Genomic DNA, 16,103 nt, shown 5'->3' with positions numbered 1-16,103 from the left:
GAGAGCCTTTGAAAACAAAGATAAGGAGACAAGACTGTATTTTCCCTTTTCCTGGGAGCTCTGGGCTCAAGATTTTGCAGGTGTGTCATCTGATCCATGGCTTGCATCGATCAAAACTGTGCCAATGCATATTTAATTAGCAAGGGGACCCTGGATGCATTATAGCCATCATCCCTATATTGAATGGACTGTCAGACTTTCTGCACACTTCTCCACCCCTACCGTCCCCTCAACCCATGCCCCCTCCCTTGCCTCCTTGTTTGGGAAGCTTCTGCATTTTGTCTGAGCAGCTAAAAAGTTTCTTTGTTTTTAGCTGCTGATGCATACAGCACCACTGAGGAGAATACAAACAAGTAGAGTCCTAAAGTGTTTATTTTGTCTAGGAAGACAAGCTCAACCAATTTGATGCCTTTGGTAAGATTTTCAAACCCTATAGAAAACCAACAAGAAAAATAAAAAGAAATGCACTTTTCAACTCTTCATGTATATATTTTTTAAAAAGAGTCAGTTATATTAGGATTTTAAAAAAAGAGGATCCCGGGATAGATACTTTAGTAATAGAATAAAAGAATAAACATTTTTCTATTACGATAGAAAAAAGTATTTTAAAAAAAACTCCCTGGTCTTGATCATTAGATAGGGCATGTTAGCAAATTTTTTATTTATCAGTCCAAATTGCATGATAAAATTCACCATTCTGTCCTGAGGCTATCGTGCCTTTAGGGAATTCAGTGAGTGTAGAAAAGTTAAGATAGAAGGTGAGCAAAAGTTAGAGTTGGATGTATTTTTTTAAAGTTTCAAAGGTTTCATAGGAACGTCTATTGGTGGGGGTCCTTAAAGTGATGGGAGGTTTGGAGTTTTGCCTCCGACAGGTTATTTCATGGGATTATGGTCACCGTTGATTTTCACACAGGTTACAAAGCCAGACAGAGTGTTGTCTGATAAACAGATGTAAGGCACCAAGTGTGCTTAGAATAAAGAGCAACAGACTGTGAGCACATATTTAGGATTCATTTAAACTCATCAGCATAGTCTAGCTCATAGTTCTCTGTCTCTAGTCTACTTTTGAGGTAGCTTCTTGCTGGTAAAGTAACAAGGAATTTTCTTTTTTCTTACTACAATTTGCTGTGGAGACTCATGGGAAATTCATTTGCATACATCTTGTTACAAAGACTGACTACTTCCTGGCTTAGACAAAGTGTTGCCTGATAAACAGACTTAACACACAAATGTCTGTCTGGAATAAACAACGGGCAAGCTGAGATTTAAATTTCCATTATCAGAGATAATCTCTTTCCCAGTATATTGGAATTAAGAACCTTTACTTTAAAACCAGGGCTGTGATGCTGATGCTTTATACCAGAATCATGTCATGTGTGGGCTGGGGTTGATTTTTTTAAAAGAAACAAAAATGTATATGGATGGGAAGATTTATATTGCAGAGGTAAAAGTACATTTCTTTTTGGGGGACCTTATAGTTTCAAAATCAGGTCTTCTTGCATTATTTTGTTTGAGCCACACAACAACTCTATTAACTTAGGCAAAATAGTCATTAGTGTTCCCATTTTACAGGTGAAAAAAACCGAGATCCAGAGTTAAATTATATAGCTCAGATTTTTTTAGGATTCCATCTTTGTACCTTTTCATACTTCTTTCAATAGTGAAATATGAATGCAAAAAAAGTTAATCCTTAGAATACTAACTGAACTTAAATAGCTATGATTATCCTCAACAGAGATCATTTTATTATTTTAATAAAATTTTTTACAGATATCCAGACACATGAAAATAATGTGTATAGACTATAACTAAATTATGCATCATTTTCATTTGACACATTTGTTTTTATAGTATGAAAGTATACAGGGAGTTTTTCTACTTCCAGTTGTATAGATTGACTACATAAGTAATCTTCAAGTATATTTTCTTCTAAGAACCCCAAGAACTTACTGTTATAATTAATTTTGTTTGTGAAAAAAGTGACTCAAAAGGGGAAATTGAGCACAATTCTGATATGCAATAATGTTATACTCATGGCTTTTTAGGCAGGTCTTTGTTTACACATGAGTGGGCTGGTAACCAGGTTGACTCACTAATGTGAGTTCTGAATTGATCAACAGATCACCATCACATGTTAACACAGCCCCTGTTATGAGAAAAACAAAATTCAAAGTGGTTACGTCAATTTTAGTTTATTTTAGTCAGAGACCCTTGTCAAAGAAAATACGAGACATTATACATTTAGTCAGAGTATCGTGCTTACATATCTTTTATAATCACCACATTCTTGCCATTGACTTCATTTATAACTTTGCTGAAAAAGCCGATGACAACTGGAAATCAGCCTCATGCGAAGATGGAAGGTTTAAAGATTGAGTCATTTGGTCTTTACTTTCAGAGTGACTGAATTTGTAATTTTCAAAGCTTAGCAATGATTCCCCCTCAGTGTCATAACACAACAATGGTGAGACCATTTTACTTTTTTTCTCAACGTGTTAAAACTGTGTATCATTCCACAACCTCCCTGCGCACGTAGCCAAATAACACGTTTATGAGTAGGTGATAAGACAGTTGAATCACTCTTCAACCTAAACACTCATCATCATACACAGCCCTGACTAAACAGATGGGCCTTGAATACCAGCATTAATGCCAAAAAATCTAATTCCTGCAAATTTAATATTTCACAAATTCTTCTTCAGAAACGCATGTAAAAAAAAAAAGTTTTAAGAAAGAAAATGGTCGTCATCTAGATTATATAACGCTTTTAAGTTCCGACCCCGAAAATGCCATACCCGGGAGTGGCTAAGGGGTGGATCTCCCGAGCAGCTGGCAGCCCCCGGGGTGGTCTGGTGGAGCCCTTCCAAGTCTCTGCCGCGTGAACACAAGGCTTCCCGCTCGGATTCGGATTAGAGGATTCAAGGGCCAACGTGTACAAACTAGCCTGGTCCTTTTGGAATTAGGGTTTTCCCTCTGCCCCATCTCCCCACCTCCCTTCCGGTGAAGAAGGATTTGCTGTGCATACCTTAATTACTGCGGTTATCATGACCCACGCAATTCTAGCTTACTGGGAAAGTTACACAGATCAAATTTTGTATTTTAAATACAGTAAAGATAAGACTTCCCATTTAAAGAACCATGGAGTGTTTCCATTTTCAAAGATAAGAAAACTTTTATGGTGTGACTCACCTCATAATTTGTTTTAAAAACCAGGTTGTTGTGTATTTGTTTTTCATTAAGTAGGCCACAGTTGTATACATTAATTACTATTAAATATTGGTTTGGTTGTTTACTGAGCTTAAAGGATTTTATCCATTCTCTGAAAATGCTGATGATAATTGAAGATTTTTGGTGGTCCAGATTTAATGATAGTATTACAAAATTCTGTTTGTTCTTTGCCAGACCATAATGGATACTGTTATATTTAGTGGATGGTATTGTAATCATCAGTTTTACTCGTAAGCCCCAGATTGTATATACATATGTGCACCTGTGCAGTGACATTCTACATCTCAAAGGTTTTTAAAGTATTTCCTCACACCTCAGTCTTTAAGGTCATGGTGACACTGGAAAAAGTAGACAATGTTCCTAAAGTTTATAAAGTATTACAATAATATTTCTTTTATAATTGCAGCTATGAGAGAGACTAATAAGCAAAATGTTGACTATTATAGCCATTTTTCTAGATTTCCTTACTGTAATAAACATCTTATGGTACTGAATGATCAAAATAGAGTAATTCTAAGCCTTATACTACCAATCAGAAATAGATTTCTATAACATCATGGACGTAGAAAAATGAATCTTGGATTCTTTGGCTTGACTCTTTTGCAAACTACTCATCTTCCCAAACCTCTGTAAGAAAAAAAAAAATCTACCTAAATTTTAAAAATCTTTAAGTTCTACAATCCTAGAGGGTATTTATTATATTCAGAATATAATCACCCTATTCCTTATTGTCTTTTACCCCAGGAATGTTCCTAACGCTTCATTTATTTGCAGGAAAGTATTCATTCCTGACTTTGCCTTTTCTTTTTCACACTATGAAAAACAACTTCATCTCTTTTTGGCGGCATTTTCACTTTCTTTCTTTCACTTGACTAACTCATTTTTGTTTCTGGATGCCTTCTGATTTCTTCGTATCACCTTGTAATTTGGGAGATTTAAAACTGGACACAAAATTCTAACAAAGACTTTTCAAGCTTCATCTTTAACCAAATCAATATGCATGTAGGGAGGTTGAACTTAGGTGAAATTATTTTTCCCCTGGAACCTGAATTTGTACTTTCATGGTCCATAGACTTTTGTTGATATCATGTTGACTGAATAGGAATTACACTGGTTTGTTTCTGGGTGGGAAGGGTTCCCCACCACTGCGTGGCTGCTCTTCTTTTATCAGCTGTTCACAACAGCAGTTGTTAGGATTTTGAGTCCCTCTTCGGGCATCAGAATATGGCAGCTTTCTCTTATCTTTGTGTTTTTTGAATGTGTGAAATATTTCTGCCATCCATCATTTTAGCCTGCACACATTTCTGGGGGGCCTTTTATGTGTCAGACACCACTCTCAGCTCTTATTATTCTAAGGAGCCTCTTGTGGGTGTGTCGGCCAGGGGATCAGAGGAGGTGATTGTCTGCAACTTCTAAACGCTGTGCAAGACTTCCTACTCACGAGCCAGAGGGATGTGCCTCTCTCTTCCTTGCCAGGTCCCACGAAGGGGGACATGAAGCAGAAATAAAGACCTTTTCTACCCTCCTTTTTCATTTCGTAAGTCCCAATCTGCTTTTAGGTGTAAATTTAGTATATTTTCAGTCACTGGCAGTGGTTCAGCATTAGAAAGCTGAACAACAAGTGAAAATTCATCTCTTTAGTTCAGCGGTTATCAAATCCTTAGCTGGGCCAGGTACCCTTGGAAGGTACTGGGGGTAAGACTAGAGGAAGAAAGGAATTCTTTTCTTATGGAGCTCAAATTCTCATAGGAGATCATTGAAAAGTACCTTCGTGCAACATAACGGAAGTCACATTGTAAGAGATTGTATGGCCAATAAAAGAGGAATCAGAGAGGAAAAGTTTAATTCTGGGTCGAGCACAAGGAAGATTTAACAATATTCCATCTTTGCATCATGCCTAGGGAACAGAAAGTACATGGAAGCGCTGTCTTTATTTTTGCCTGACCAGTTTTACCATATTGTCATGTTTTTGTCACTCTTCACCATACCAAAAGGAGTATTCTCTGAGGTTCCAAGTTGAAGGGGAGCAGAATTGAGGTTAGGGGGACTGGATCCATGCATAAGTAGCAAATCCAGTACAGGGTTTCTGTTCCTGCACTACACGTGCTTATGGAAGCAGAAGCTAGTGTGTAGGCATTAGGATTTATGTTATTCCTTTCCCTAGTGATTATATTGATAGTGAAATATCTTTGTCTGAGTACTCCAGCAATATAGCTGTAGGCGCCATAAAAATGCATAGGTAGATGACTACCAGTTCAATTAAGAGGTCTCAATCCAGCCTCCTATATGAAAACCCTGTCAATTTTAGGTTTAAATTTCTGCTCATAAATTTTTTACAAACCAAAAGAAAAATTGCTTTTCTTTTAGGTTAGGTTGAAGTCTAAGGTTCCTTAAACAGAAAAACTGTTTAGATGGAAAAAAACTGGAAAAAAACTGATAACCTTAATATACTTCCTCACAATAGCATTTCCAACTCCATCATTTAAACACATTTTAAATAATATTCTCTTTATTGTAATATACAGATTTTCTGGCTTTCAACCAGGGAACCAGAGAAAGTCACTGCTGTGGGAGACTCAGATACAGGAAGGGCACCCAATTCTATGCAGGTGTTTTTGTTTTTTTTTTTCCTGGGGCCTCTAATTATTTCAGGTGGTGGGAATCAAAAGACCATGTGATAATTGTCCCCAAAAGTAAGACATAAAGTTACCTTGGCTTCTGACAAGTCTCTACCAAGTATTTAAAACAGAAAAGTAAATTAGTTGTTAACCTTCGTGATAGTGTTTTAATGCAAATGCTTAAGAAAGAGATCTTTCATTTGTATCAATTATGTATGGGTAGAAATTAATTTATAATTCTGGTTTTCTGGTCGGCTCCATACTTCACAGCACTGGTGACCTTTTGCAATACCAGAGAAAAGTATCCATGCGTTCTCAGCATAGAATTGCACCAGCACTGGGTAATTTTGTTCCTTGTTGGTTCAAAATAGAAACGGCATTCAACAGCCCATGGTAGAAAATAATTACTTAAGTCTTTAGATCATTTAACTTTTCTTGTAGATCTTTGGCTTTCCCTATCCGTTACCAAGATGGTGTATTTTAGTATGCAGTCCTCCGGTGGAGAACAGTATCCCCAGCTTTTGAATAAAAGTGGAGAAATTAAATTCCGTTTTCAGTTTGGCTAGATGCCTTCTCCAGTGTTTGTATCTGAGCTTTCACTAGAGTGCTGCGGCCCCTTTCAGACCAACTCTGAGCTGTTTTCCTGCCGCTCAGTCATTTGCTGTTTGTTTGCTTCTTTTTCTGTGGCTTGGAATTTTAAACTTTCTTTGAACATACCTGTTGCCATCTTTTGTTGCTGTTCATGTTTTCTATAATTATGCTACCTTTCTATAAATATAGGGTGACAAATGTAAAAGAAAATTTAAAAGAACAAAGAAGTCCACTTTTAGATTATTAAAACAATTGTTTGGATCACTCATTATTTTTTTACCTTAGCTTAGTATTAATAGTTAAATATCAGAAAAGTAATTGGCTATGGTATATTTAAATTAATTGAGATAAAAAATATTTTTCTTTTTGTAAAGTGATTAATCGTAAAGATATTACATCAAGAAAAAGAATATTGGCTAAGCTATCATATAGAAAGTTAGGTTTGCTAGGCTTATTCCAAAGAAAATGTTCTGTTTGGCAAAATTTTATGTATCTATTCTGGGACATGATCAGGAAGAATTTTAACTTTCCCTAAGACAAACTTAGATATTTTCTTTAATTTTAATAGTGGATATTAATGGTTTAAAATTTTCTAGTACAAAAATAATGAAGGTATGCCTTTCTCCTAAAACATGTTGAATTACTTCTAAGAATGTTTAATTTGTAATTTTTAATGGCGAAATTACAGGATATTCCCTTAGAAAAAGAGAAGGTAGTCATGCCGTGTTTTTAAATCATTTGCTATAAAAATAATGTTAATTTATGGAGTTAAAATTTCAAAGGTAATCCGATATAAATTGTATTCCAATTTTCAGTGCAGACTTTGTATTTAACTTTGTGGTTCATTCTGAAGAATTTCTCTAAAGTATTTTGACCTGCAGTGCTTTTTGTTTGTGTCTTCACTATGGCTATTGTTACATTATGATAAAAGCTATCACTTTGCCAGACAAATAAAAATTCATATTTTCACATCATTTGCTATTTGAACCTTTGAATCAATCTAGAATTTTTTTCTCTAGTTACCAGGTTAAGAGCATCTGAAAATTTTAAATAGACATTTAAAAAATAGTACTTCCCAATAATTAAAATCTTCATTTGCCTAAAAGCAGGGAGCCTTTCTTAAAGTAATAAATTAGCACTTCTCGACCTAGGGTCACTAGTAGTGCTGCTACTTTTTGCAGTATCTCCAAGAAAGAGAATGCTAAAACTGTAACTCTGTTGAAACAGAATTAATATTTTCAATTTAATCACAGTTAAGTGTCATGACCTTTCGGATCTTGAATTGAACTTCTTGCTGAAATGTGGTCAAATTTCAGGCAGCCCATTCTAACCCTGTGAAGTCAAGGTAAAGTTCAGATCCAGGCTTTCCACAGATACAGAGATTTTTCTGAAAATTTTTTTTGCTTGTTTTTTGATGATGTTATATATTCTTTCAAGTCTCAGAAAATGCTTTACATAAAAAACTCTCTCCTTGAAATATTTTGCCTCTTTTCTCCTTTCCCCCCAAAATGTATCATAAGTATTCTTACTTCTAATTCTGTGAAATTTTTTGATCTAACTTAATTTTATCTCATCTTAAAATTAAATATTACTTTATTTTAAATTATCTCATTTAGAAGTTAATTTGATTGAATTAAATTTTTTCGTTTGAAAATGATTGTGTTTTTAAAATAAAAAATAAATGGGATCCAATAAAGGTGTGCAAGAACCTGTTTTTGCTCACAAGCCCTGTTAGGATCTCCCAAATGCATCAGTACAAGAGGAAAATAATACTTATAAAGTGGGGGAGAAAGATGTCTTTGAGTGATCCTGTTATTTTAAGTAAATGCACTAGAATATTAGGATTCTAGTATTTAATGGTGTTAGTCTGCATAGTCTGTTGCTGTAATACAGAGCTAAATATCAACAGAACTTGTTTCTGTTGTTTGGGTTGCTTTTATATACCAGCTTCAAAATATGTTTTGACACTTTATTATGTTCTGAATCAAGCTTCAGATGTGTGTAATGAAGGATGAAGTCTTTATCAGACTCTAGTGTATAAATAATGGAGAAGAGCAGTTTGGAAATGGTCTCTCTGTAAGAGGATGGTTTCTGAAAAGTTTCAAGTTATGATCTGGCGCAAGCCAAGTGCCACTGGAGGTGTCAACAGAACCGAGAGTCCTCTCTGAAGGCACGGGCTGCGGCCTCTGCTGCTTTTCGCCCCCTCTCTTTTCTCTCTTCTTTTTTCGATCATCATGTCACTTCTGTAATGTTCTCATTCCTAGTTTCCATGCTGAACCTTTTGAGAAAGTCTGGCACCTCTGATCCATTTTCCTTCACAGACCCTGTAATTTTTGGCTGTATTTTTATGTTTTTCAGATTCAAGTCAATCTGAAAGTCCCAGCCAGCCAAGTGACGCTGACATTAAGGACCAGCCAGAAAATGGTAAGTTTACTTTGGGACTCTTGACTGCTGCTTTGAGAGTCCATGGTAGCCAGCAGCCAACCAAGTACAAGGATTTTGAGGTCTGCCCCTATGGGCGGCCCACGGTCGGAACAATCTTGAGGACTCAAGGAGTTTTCTGGGCCACTCTAGCCGCCCCAAACCCTTCCCCTCAGCCACAAACCCTATCAGGGTACTCATAAGAACCTTAGTTCCCAAGAAAGTTGATTACTGTGAGAGGTGGTGTTGATTTACCAGATCAAGATCTTTTACAGCGTAAGTGAGGAGCCAACGCCTTTTCATTTCAGTTCCTTTTAAGGTGGCAAGTGACCCACAATCTTCTTCACTAGTGATTTAAGTTTATTGACTGACAAGTATTTCTGAGGCCTTTTCAAAGCCTTTGCTAATTGCTTTAAGAAAATCATCTCTGCCTTTGAAGGATTTTTCACTTCAAATTGTCTAAAATAAAACACTAAGGATACGGGACAGAATTAAACTCATCAATTGCATAAATATATAAACTTTCCATTGCAGAAACTTGACTAACCTAGAATACACACTTTATATATGAATATAATAGTATCCACTAAAATACTAACTGTGTGGTATATGCACTCCAAGGACGAAAAATGTTGTCATAGGTTAGAATTTAAGATTGAGTAAAACCATCAGTTTCAATAAAAATCGAGAAGTAAACTAGTGATACCCATGACATGCTAAACATTGTATTGTACACTTTCATAGATATCATCTCATAAAATTCCAAAGTGATCTTCCCTGGTGAGAGAGCTGAAGACTCTAATGGGAACTTGACCTTGAGGGACCTTTGAGGGGAATATGGCACCGAGGCTAAAAGCTCAGGCTGTGGTGTCAGACCTGTGTTCAAAGTCTGCCTCTACTACTTCCTGCCTTTGTAATGTTTAATAGGTTATTTACCCTCCCAGAGTATTGATTTATTCCTCATCTTTGAAGTGGTATGGTAATAATTGTATTGACATGTTGAAGAATTAAATAAGATAATGTGTATAACATACTTACCATAGTATCTTTCATAGACTTTACACTAAAAAAGTTGGCTGTTGTTCAGTGTTCCTCATATTATTTTTCTAGTCAGTATAGTTCTACCATACATTGTTTTTTACTTACTTAGGATGACCTCATTCCTCCTGACTCTCTTCTTTTTGTTGTTCTGTTTTTCCGTTTTGATCTCCATCTGATCTTTTGGAATAGATAGGTAAACTGAGTTATGTCAGTTTTGTGGTGTGGAGGATTGAGTTTACCACACTGAATATCCTATCACTGATTTCTCAGGATTCGTTTCATTTCCCAAGCCTGGGAAATTCTCTATAACACTGTTGGGCTCCCATATTAAATATACACTATCTGACTATTCCTCTCCTCAACCTGGTATTTTGGTGGTATTTTCCTTATCAAAGTCATCTTTTCACAGCAGGCATTAAAAAGAGAAAAGGAGAGAGAGAGAGAGAGAGAGAGACCTCTGAAGGCTTGTTTTTAGTGTCATAAACAGCTACATCTTATTTTTTGTTGACATTTTAAAGAGTGATATTTATAGACTAGTTTCATTCTTTATTTCCCACTTGACTTATAGATGATGCCTTATAGTTTCGTTAGTTTTGTTTTTTTCATATATTATATCTCTATATAATCTGCCTGAAGTTGTGTCCAGAGTTGTTTTATTTTTACCTTTAAGAGCTGGTGGGCTGCCGAGGTGTGTGGTTCACGTGTTTGGGTCTGGCCGCCCCTCTCGCCCCTCTCGCAGGCCTGCGATTCATCTGTCTTCATAAAATGGCCGACAAGCTGTTCACATGCAAATATAAATTGAGAGCATGAGAGGCCTGGCATGCCTTTCTGGAGCTGCTGTAATACCGATATTGTGCGTTTCCCATTCCAAAAAGAAACGAGGATTGAGCCTGGATTTTTCGGCCAAAGGCACAGAGAGACTAGCCAAGTTCATTGTTAACCCCAGATCACTTGGTGCCACCTCAAGGATTCACGGTACCATTTAGGAAGGATCGTGTGAGTTCAAAGAAAGAAAGTATTAATATCCAGGAGAGACAGTAATAAATTCCTATGTTTCAAATTTCTGTTTATTTCAGAGAAAAGTTGAAGTTGGTTCATCTTAGACAATTCCAACTGGAGCTCAGACTAGAGGAATATCAGCCTCTTCAGTTTCCTCTTTCTGCCTTTTGTCAATCTCAGATGAAGTTATTTGAGGAAATATTTCCTCTTCCTTAAAGTCATATAATCCCTAAAGGAAAATAAATGAAGATTTCAGGACTAGGTATTTACATGCATTAGATGACTTTCTGGGGTTGCTTTGATAAAGAGTATTCTTTCATTTTCATTACCCCAGGTTATGGAAGATGAGTTCCTGAAAAGTTCTTGTTTCTTTGTTTATTTGTTTCATTTTTGTTTTTAAGAAGAGAACTCTCATAAGTATATCAACAAAACTCAAGAACTTTTGAAATCTTGGTGGATGAAGAAGTGACAGACTCTGGTCTTCAAACAAAGTGGGAACTCATTATTCCTTATTTATGTATATATTCGAGGGGAAATAATATTCGTTTTATGCTAGCTCTTGAGGAGAAAGGTAATGGGAAACGAATGGTATTTTCCTAGTAAACCATGGAAAATGAGTAGACAAATGGTAACATGCTGTTTCATCCAAAACCATAAACTAGGCCATGTAACTTTACCTAAAGTGGATGCAGCTGTTTCTTCCCTGCCCAACTAGTCTGTTTTTTTTCTGTGGAATTTTTGCTTTCTTTTCTTGTAGTCCCTTAAGACTCAACTGTAAAAGAAAACAAATCTTTGTCCAATTAGAGTATTAGATGGGAATTTTGAAGGAATTATCTGAAGCCCAGAGATAAAATATCAGAATCTCTGAAACTCAAAATTGGTATAATATAATGATTAAAAATTCCACCTCTAGAGTCAAACAGGCCGGATTAAATAATGGCTGGGTGACTCTGAATAAGGTATTGCCCCAACCTCAGTATTCTTATCAGTAAAATAGGAACACTAAAAGATCCTTCCTCATGAGTATTAAAATGAGAATATGCCTGTGAAACAGCATAATGCCGGGTTCATAGTAAGGACTCAAAGAAAGGTAACTACCACCACTCTCCAGTTAAAGCTCATATCTGTAATGAGATACACATATTCAAGAGGTCAAAAGCTGGGAGCCTTGGAGTGGAAGGGGAGATAATATCAGAAATAAACCAAGACTCTTTAGAGACAGCTTTTGTAGATACCTACTCTGTTCTGAAATGTCAGGCTTAAGTCTCTTAAATCTGTCCATAATCCCCACAGTGGCACATCTATTTCACTGTTTAGTTCTCTTCTCCACATTCTGTTTACCTCCCAGGAGTTGAGAGCTACAAAAGTGATTCAGAGTTGCTAGAACCTTCAGAATGAATGCTCAAAAAAGTTATTCTGGACAGAAGGGACTCCACTTAGATGTCTTTAATTTTATCTGAGTTTTTCCTTGGCACAAACCAAATAGAATCTGGCTTATTAAAACTATAAGCTGATGAAAGATAGGATTCATGACCAATTCCATATGCCTTGAACATGACAGATATCTAGTATTTATTAAAATTAATAAGTAGATAAACATACTGTCATTATCCCCGAATAGTTATTGAGTATTTGCTCACTATTGATTTTCCAGGAAGTTTTTAAGGAAAAAAAAAAAGAAACCCTGGAGAAGTTGAAATCTAATTTGGGTGTGGGTATAAGTTGTACAGTTGTACGTGTATGACGCATGGGCATACATACACAGATATGACTAATACTGCTGGGAAACCAAAGCTAAGGGCTATACTAATGGCCATAGTAGATGAGGAGGAGGTGTGATTAAAGATATGCAGTACCAACAAACAACCCAATCCAAAAATGGGCAGAAGACCTAAACAGACATTTCTCCAAAGAAGATATACAGATTTCCAACAAACACATGAAAGGATACTCAACATCACTAATCATTAGAGAAATGCAAATCAAAACTACAATGAGGTATCACCTCACACCAGTCAGAATGGCCATCATCAAAAAATCTACAAACAATAAATGCTGGAGAGGGTGTGGAGAAAAGGGAACCCTCTTGCACTGTTGGTGGGAATGTAAATTAATACAGCCACTATGGAGAACAGTATGGAGGTTCCTTAAAAACTAAAAATAGAACTACCATATGACCCAGCAATCCCACTACTGGGCATATACCCTGAGAAAACCATAATTCAAAAAGAGACATGTACCACAATGTTCATTGCAGCACTATTTACAATAGCCAGGACACAGAAGCAACCTAAGTGTCCATCAACGGATGAATGGATAAAGAAGATGTGGCACATATATACAATGGAATATTACTCAGCCATAAAAAGAAACGAAATTGAGTTATTTGTAGTGAGGTGGATGGACCTAGAGTCTGTCATACAAGTGAAGTAAGTCAGAAAGAGAAAAACAAATACCGTATGCTAACACATATATATGGAATCTAAAAAAAAAAAAAAGGTTCTGAAGAACCTAGGGGCAGGACAGGAATAAAGACACATACGTAGAGAATGGACTTGAGGACGTGGGGAGGGGGAAAGGTAAGCTGGGACGAAGTGAGAGAGTGGCATGGACATATATACACTACCAAATGTAAAATAGATAGCTAGTGGGAAGCAGCTGCATAGCGCAAGGATATCAGCTTGGTGCTTTGTGACCACCTAGAGGGGTGGGATAGGGAGGGTGGGAGGGAGACACAAGAGGGAGGGGATATGGGGATATATGTATACGTATAGCTGATTCACTTTGTTATACAGCAGAAACTTACACAATGTAAAGCAATTATACTCCAATAAAGATGTTAAAAAAATAAAAATAAATAAATAAAAGGAGAAGTAAAAATTCCAAAAAAATCCCAAAAAATATTTGTTCCAAAAATGATGATTCTCTTAGTACTTGCCTTGGTCACCTAGAGACATATCAAATTAGACAGCTTATAATAAAGAATTCACTTTATGTGACCTAAGTTTAAAACTTGTCTTCTGTACCAGAAAGAAAGTGAAATTTTATTGGGATAATAAAGAATTTTAAAAATTAAAGTCTCTTCCTAAAATTATAATTATGCTTATTACTAATATTTCCACATGAGTGCACCTGAAAAATTAAGACTCCGTGTTGAGAAGAAAAAAAACTAGAGAATGGATATAATTGAGCAGCATTATCTTAGAAAAGTTACATTCGGGCAGTGGTTTCATGTGTTGAGAACAGCTTTGATTTTCCCCAGAACTCCAATTACTATTGTTAAAATGTTAAACCGGAAACAAATATAAGAAAAAAATCAAACAATACTTTTAAAATTATTGCAATGCATTACTTCATGTCAAAGAGTTAAAAAAGAAAGAAAAAAAAAAGATATGCAATATCATCATGTTCCTTTATGGTTGATGACCATAGGGAGTGGAATCCCGACAAAGTTCTCATCTCTGACTAGTATTGTTCATTTAATCATTTTGCATATTACTGAAACCCCCTTTCTGGCTTTTCAAGAGCTCCTGAAGGTTTTAAGCCTTATTTGTTAGACTTTGACTTAGAATACCTACTCAAACCACCTTTGCGAATTAACAGAAGGTACTTTGGCTACTGTCAAGAGTATTTGTGGATATTGGAATGCTTTATATTTGCAGTGCTTTCTCGATATTTACAGGGCCTGTGAACAGTCCCCCAAAGCTTGCGTCCTGTGGTGCATCAGGTCAGGCATTAGTGAGGGAAAAGCTCGTGTGATAGCCCTCCTACTTAATTCAAGGCACACTTCTGTGGGACCATGCTGAGGGAATAGCACAGTCCAACACTGGCAGTCTGAAAGCACACTCCCCACTGGGACTCCCTGTGGATGTACCCTTAACTAAAAAAGGAAAGAAAATGTGGTGTTCCCTTGCTGGAAAAAAGAAGAGTTGTGTTCACATGTGTTTTGGTTTTTTTGTTTTTGTTTTTCCTATTTACTGTCTCTCATCACCTGCACAGGCTGCTAATAGTAATAATAACCTCATCTTAGTGGTTTTTAAAATGTGATATTTATAACAGGAAATCAGAGTTGGTATTTAGATAATTTTCTTTAGTTTTAATCATGTTTGCTCTGCCTCATTTATCTGGTAGTTGCACGTATGTCGGAGCCATCAACCCTCAGATGGGCCTTTGCAATCAGTGGAAGACCATGAATCATGATGCTTGCCCCAGATTTTGAAAATTTCCAGCTTTACCTGCCAATGTGAAAATCACCCTGGAGTACTGGTTGAATCTAGCTTTCATGTTCAACATCTTTATTTATGTCATTCCCATCCTGTATCACCAAACTAGGGATCGTTGCTAAAAGTTGCTGGAGGAGCAAGTAATGTACTTTTCTTCAGTCTCAATTGTCACTATCTCACTGGTTATCAGTTAACTCACTTCTGTGAGTATTTTGAATATTTTAGTACTTACGAAATAAATTCCAAGGCTACTGACTTCCCGACTTAAGATTTATATGTAGGATTCACTTTGTAACTTGGAGGTGAGATAAGAGAACTATAAATTTCTGTTTCTTTTTTGGGCAAACATTCTTTTATCTGATAATATTCTCATAAGAAAGTGCAGACCCTTTGCTTTAACTTTTTTCACTACCTCCTCAAATATGTAGTAGATACATTGCAATATTATTTTATAATATTAGTACATAGTTGGAAGGCAAAATAAAATTCATAATTCCAAATGCTAAGAATTGTTTCTTACTACTGGATGGACTGCTGTTTTAGGAACTATTTTGATTACTGGGTCATTTTAGTTGGGTCATTTTAGGAATTTTGGAGGCAACGTGCAGCCGAACAGGTAGCGTTTTATTGGGAAAGCAGGAGCATTCTAGCACCATTGACTTGTAAATGCAACTTGTCAGTATTTCATAATTTGCATGACTTTCTTTTGCAATTACCTAGCAACAGTTATTCTCAGCCATGTTTCTTCCAAAAACCCTGCAGGGACAGACACAGTAGAGTGACCACCAAAATAACAGCAGTAACAGTAATGATCAATATTCTAAATATTGTAAAGGTCCCAACTCAGGGAGACATTAAAACCTAAATGCCTTCTGGTTTCCAGATCTGTGTAATTAAATTCTGACTGATGAATTTTCAGCAATGCAATGGAGCTAGTCTATCTTCTTTTAGAGACTGGGGAACTAGAATTTGGTTTAATCTA

General features: G+C 36.2%; 1 protein-coding gene across 5 annotated transcripts in view; it reads left to right on the top strand.

Moving 5' to 3' along the window:
- Window positions 1-16,103, top strand: part of NFIA (nuclear factor I A) — a 369,893-nt gene that overhangs the window by 174,601 nt on the left and 179,189 nt on the right. For all 5 annotated transcript variants that reach the window (XM_061184139.1, XM_061184138.1, XM_061184136.1 and 2 more), the window contains one exon: window positions 8,796-8,861. In XM_061184139.1, coding sequence (XP_061040122.1) covers window positions 8,796-8,861 — 66 coding nt within the window. The remainder of the gene's footprint in view (window positions 1-8,795; window positions 8,862-16,103) is intronic.

Source organism: Eubalaena glacialis, chromosome 3 (genome assembly GCF_028564815.1).
Source record: "Eubalaena glacialis isolate mEubGla1 chromosome 3, mEubGla1.1.hap2.+ XY, whole genome shotgun sequence".
NCBI classification, from domain to species: Eukaryota; Metazoa; Chordata; class Mammalia; order Artiodactyla; family Balaenidae; genus Eubalaena; species Eubalaena glacialis.
This window is presented reverse-complemented; position numbering and strand designations above follow the sequence as displayed.